Below are 6,000 nucleotides of genomic sequence, written 5' to 3' on the forward strand. Positions count from 1 at the left end.
TATTATTGTCGAACGGCTTTTATAATAAAGTTCCGACCTCTAATTGTGGAGGGAACTTGTGGAAGGAGTAGACGCAAGATGTGGGACGAAGTGGTGAGAAAGGATCTTCAGACGTTGGGCCTCACTTCTGGCGATTTGATGTGTTTCAGAAAACAGGCCAAGCTAAGTAAAATCGTGGCCATATATACATACATGCATGTAAAATTTACCATGTCCTTTACGATTATGCCTCTTACCCTACCCCCTCTTTCAGACGAGAGGTCCGTGTCTTGTAAGCTCGCGGGTGCTAGTGTCACTTAAAAAGCATCCGTGCAAGTGCCGCGTGGAATGCATTAGTGCAAGTACCACGTATTAAGCACCCAGTACACTTTGTAAGGTTGTTGGTGTTAGGACAGGCATCTAGCCATAGAAACCATGCCAAAGCAGACAATTGGAGCCTGGTGCAGCTCGCTGGCTTTACCAGCTCCTGTCAAACCGTCTAACCCATCCCAACATGGAAAATGGACGTTAAATGATGATATTCCAGTATCCCTGTGAAGGTGAAAAATCATCAAAAGAATAGTGGTAAACTAACCCTTCCATCTAAAGAAGGTTTTATTATAATTAGACTTGTAAAGGTAGAAGAGTTAGAAAGTCGGCAAAAAATACTTTGCAGTATTGCTTTCGATTCTCTTTATTCTGAGTTCAAATCCTGCCGATGTCAATTAGGTCTTTCTTTCTTTCTTTTTTTTTTTTTTTTGTAGGGGTCGATAAAATAGAATACCGGTCAAGTACTTGATTCGATAAAGTTAATATGAAAATTTACCCTTGATTCGATATAATACACAAGCTCCTCCTGAAATTGTTGGTCGTATGCCGAAATTAAAAAGAATGATCATTTCTTGATTTTTAATAAGTAGCGAGCTGGTGGGATTGCAACAAAAAAAATATACCACGTAATATTTGCTCTAAATATCTACATTCTGAGTTCAAATCTCGTCTATGTTAACTTTGCCCTTTGAGTCACCGAAGTCGATGCAATATAGTACCAATTAAGTACTAGTCAACGGTATCAACTAAACCTCTATCTACCCTCAGAAATGTTTGGCTTGTTCCTAAATCAGAAACCATTAATGACTGGATTGGCAGAACCGTTCGAACGTCAAACAATAATACGTGGCAGAATCTATTCTTCCGGTTTGTGTTCCTAGTTCAAACCCGTTGAGGTCAACTTGGCCTTTTCGACGTCATTCCGATAAAATAAAGTATCAGGGATGATTTAATCGATTAACATCCTCCTCTCATATTTCTGACCTTTTGTCCGCCTTAGAAATCGTTTATGTTGAGTCGGTAGAACGTTGGAAAAAAAAAACACTACGTTCGGATCTTTTCCTTTTGAACGGCATATGTCAACACAATTTCTAGTTAACTAAACACTTTTAAACTTTTTACATTTGCGAAGAAAAAAAGATACCCTTCCTCCACCCCTAACCCTAACTCTAACTAACCTTAAACAGATTGAAATGGTTGACATCGCTTGAAAAAAATCCCATTTTCCGTAACGGTGTCGTATGAAATTGTCACCCATAATTATGACCCTAGTATCGATCTATTGCATTTCAAGCTGTTAGAGTTAGGGGTGGGGGAAGGGTATCTTTTTTTTCTTCAGAAATGTAAATAAACCCAATCTGTTTCTGAGGGACATATTCATACAGCACGGAATGTTTTCATCCCAAATGGAGGTGAGCGATTGGTTAAAATTGCCGAAATGCTCGATTTTAAAGTGGAAATATCTTACAAGCTATAGAATTTTCTCAATAAAGCCAAGAAAAAATGATGTTTTATAAACACATTCTACCAGTATACGAAGTTTAAAAGTGTTTAGTTAACTAGAAATTGTGTTGAAAACTACGTTCTGTGGACCTATTTTGCCAAATCGACTTTACTTTCGTTCTTCTTGCTCTCGATAAAATAAAGTACCAGTAAATGGTTAAATGACATCCAAATTACACCGGAAGTGACGACAGTGAAAAACAAATAATCTCTCTCTCACACACTACATTGTGCATTGTGTATATAATGAGATTTACGACTGGTAGTGTTTACTTTAGAGCTCTACGTAGATTATCATCATCCACTCAGCTTCCAGTATACCATTATACTTAGTAACATTACTGAGTTTATATTGTTTGTTCCCAACGTACGTTTCACTGTTATGCTTGTTCAGAACCTCTGCATTGGATATTTCAAGTTCAATTAGATGCATCTGATGATCCTTTGTCGTTTAGTATTCAACTGCATTTGGAACATCTAACGCAGAAGTTCCAAACAACCATAACGGTGGACTCATGATCGTAAGATTGTGGTTTCGTTCGATTCCTGGATTAGGTGATGCGTTGTGTTTTTGAGTAAAACACTCCATTTCATGTTGCTCCAGTCCACTCAGCTGGTTAAAATGAGCCATCCTGCAACGTACGTAACCAGAGAGGAATATATACGCCGAGGAAACCGGGAAACCACCCCTATGCTCCTTACAGAGTAAATGCAGACTAATCATCTAAATTGGAGGTCTTGAGCCATTGGTAGCTTGTGTACACCGCCCTTTGATAGTCTGTATATGGAAGCTTGCATCATTAGATCAACAAAATTTATATATTACGTAAAAACATTCTAACTTGTAGCTTAACACAAGAGGCCTACACACTGGCTATCAAACGCGTCCCTAGTGATTTACATTGCTTTATAATGAGCCAAAGTACGATTGGGGACCTCAGACAACATTTTTTCTTATACTCCTCTCTACTGCTCCTAACACCCAATTCCCTTTCTGGCAAATTACCTTGGTGATCCTTTTGATGCATGTATTTATGAAATGATAGGATTTCACTTAGTTACTTCCAGCGCCATAAAATTTCACTTTCCACCGCACTAAACTGCATATCAGTCCGCCCCAAAACTTCCCCACCAATCCGAAATACTATCATCACTCCAAAACACCTCTACCACTCCAAAACACTACCCTAACAACCCCAAACACCACCCCAAAACATCACTGCCTACCAACTCCAAATCTCCTCTACGAAGTCGTTTGGCCTGCTAGAAATAACAGCTAAGTTTTTTCAAATTACATCCTACTGTCTAAAAACAGGTATAACAATGCACTCTTAGATATATGAAAAAATTGGAAGGACAAGACTGGAACGTCGTTTTATTTTAGGCTTATTTGATCAGGGCTGAATAGGGTTAAACAACAACACACCCAAAATCAAATGAGCCCCCACCCCAACATCATCACCACCACTATCACTATAAAATACCATCTTCAAACTGAGCCTCATGTGGTTGATCCAGATGCTAAACATAACTACATCTTCCTTCAAATTACACCATACAGTTTTTGAAAAGAACACACTAAATAATATGGTTTTGTGGTCGATCGATAGATTAGATACAGTCTTTCAGTTTCCGTCTACAAAATCTACTCCCAAGGCTTTGGTCGGCCCAGAGCTATAATAAAAGACACTTGCCCAAGGTGCTGCAAAGTGGGACTGAACCCAAAACCACGCCTGCAGCCTTATTTTTGAAAAAGTTGTTCTATGCAAAGTGCGACGAAAGTGTCTCGTATGTGCGCTGCGGATATTAATTTATAATTAATATTTGTTTGGCTTGAAAAGCATGTTATTCTGTCGCAAGTTCTTTTTCGCGGTTTATATTTTATTAATTCCAATATACTGCTATAAAATAAAGCGAACTTTTCGGCGGACTTTCGCAAAAATATAAAAAATTGTTTCAGAATCATATTACCGTTGTATGAAACATAGGAATAACAGAAATAAAATAAAATAAAAATTAAGGTGGAAGGGAGACACCCTAGTCTCTTACCCTTTTTTCTTCCCCGTGAGGTAGTAAAAGCTATTCCGAAAGTCCGTTACGTTTTCTATATTTTCTCTGAATATTTTACCATATTCGCCGGCATAAAAGACCCGCTCCAATTTTAACAACGCTTATTCAGGAAAAAAATTGTTTCTAATGCATTAAAGCATAAAACATAGCCCCAACTTAGTATATCGGACCTGGGATAACTTCTTTTTACACTTTTTTGAAAAGAAAAAAAACTTTTTATGTACCATAAAAAATCTTAATTATAAAAGAGAGTTTATTTGTTGTTTTGATTTCGATGTAAAAGTGCGCTACTTTTTCCTTTTTTTTTTTTTTCTTATCACTATTGCATTTCGAACTCATAACAATTGGGACCAAAACTGTTCTTTATAGAAACAAACATATGCATTACACTTACCATTGCTGCTATGTACAACTACATGGTACAGAATAACCAACAGGAACATGATCCAAAGACGCACTGGTATCATCGTTATTATTTTGTTTTCCGAGTTTCCCTGTATTTGTTTTCTTGTCGAAGTCGGGAGGACAAAGACATGTGAAAGAAGAAAGTGAGGGTTTTAAGGGGTTCTCTACCGCTGGCAAGGAAGGGTTGGTTATTTATAGCGTGTGGAGTGAGTTGATTGTATTTTTCCGTTTGTTTTGTTTTGATTTTTACTGGAACATGTGCATCAGTACTACATTTAATAATTTCTCGTAAGGACAGGGAAAAACTGCATTAATATTTTTTTACAAAAGAATTTTGCAATTCTATCGAAGTATTATCGTCATCACTAATATTTATATATACAGATGTGTGTGTGTGCGCGCGCGCTTTTCGCTTATTTTATTGTTTTCGCAACATTTACTGGGGAAGCCTGTGGATTCTTCAAATATGTTTTCTAATTAAAGCTACCATCACCACCACTTCGGCATTCATCAACAAGTGTTATGTAGTTAGGTTTAGTTGCTGTAAGACTGGCTATATATATATATATACATATATGTATATATTTTTTCTACTAGTTTCAGCTCAGAGCTGCGGCCATGCTAATGCACCGCCGTTATATACACTTACTCTGTGTGCGTGTATGTGTGTTTATGTAGAGGCAATCACTAAAGAGAAATGATGTGAAGTTTTGCTGTTGCTGTCCTACGTAGTAAATATGATAATAAACAATTCATTGAATGGGTGATTTTCAGCAGACAAGAAACAACGCAACAACAAGCAAACACGTATTACACATATACGCACGCACGCTACACGCGCACATACTCACATACGTGTGCGTGTGTGTGAGCTAATCAATGAAAAAACAGATACTATTTGAGCCAATGAGAAAAAGATTAAAGTATTTCTAGCCAATGGAAAACAAGAAAATACTTTGCTTTTTATTATTTTTTTTTTCAATTTGACCAATGCAACTCACTCACACACGCAAAGATACACACACACACACACACATACACAAACGTGCTCATGTTCTAGACAAAAAGAGAAAGAGAAATCGATGAAAAACCATGAAATGTTTTATTTTGCTATTAGCTTTTATCCGAGGCACAAATGATGGGAATATTTGCTGAAAAAGTAGAAATAAAAATATACATATATATAAAGCTGCACACACGATGTATGAAAAAAAGGGGTGGGAGAGAAAAATAAACCCAGACAGACTGGGGGGTGAGTTGCAGAAGATAGAGAGAGGTGCAGTGGAGAGGGTCATGTGAAATAACTGAGGAAAGAGAAAGAAAATGAGAGATACAAGATTGGAGAGAGACAAAGGGTAGTTGCATGTCTAGACATGTGTTTATGTATGTATGTATGATTTTTCTTAGAGTTTAAGTTCTTGAAAGAGTTCAAACTGGTCGATAACAAAGCAACAAGACTTTGGTATGTCTTACAGATCTTCACTGTGCTACCAGTAGATTGAATTTGGAGAATCTGCGTTAATTTCTTTTGTTCTTTTATGTATTATGTACATATGTATGTATTATTTTTATCTATTTTATTTTATCTAGTTTCAGCTCACGAGCTGTGGCCATGCTGGGGCACCGCTATTTTTAAAAGTGGTGAAAGAGTACAGCAGGGATCACCACCCCCTGCCGGAGCCTCGTGGAGCTTTTTTAGGTGTTTTCGCTCAA

At 37.3% G+C, this 6,000-nt stretch overlaps 1 protein-coding gene across 1 annotated transcript in view; it reads right to left on the bottom strand.

Moving 5' to 3' along the window:
* The window catches only part of LOC115215886, a 28,415-nt gene extending 23,285 nt beyond the window's left edge, over nucleotides 1-5,130 (bottom strand). The window contains exon 1 of the mRNA XM_029785232.2: nucleotides 4,277-5,130. Within this exon, the coding sequence (XP_029641092.1) occupies nucleotides 4,277-4,349 (73 nt within the window). The 5' untranslated portion in view covers nucleotides 4,350-5,130. The remainder of the gene's footprint in view (nucleotides 1-4,276) is intronic.
* Nucleotides 5,131-6,000: the final 870 nt, after the last annotated feature.

Source organism: Octopus sinensis, linkage group LG9 (genome assembly GCF_006345805.1).
Source record: "Octopus sinensis linkage group LG9, ASM634580v1, whole genome shotgun sequence".
NCBI classification, from domain to species: domain Eukaryota; kingdom Metazoa; phylum Mollusca; class Cephalopoda; order Octopoda; family Octopodidae; genus Octopus; species Octopus sinensis.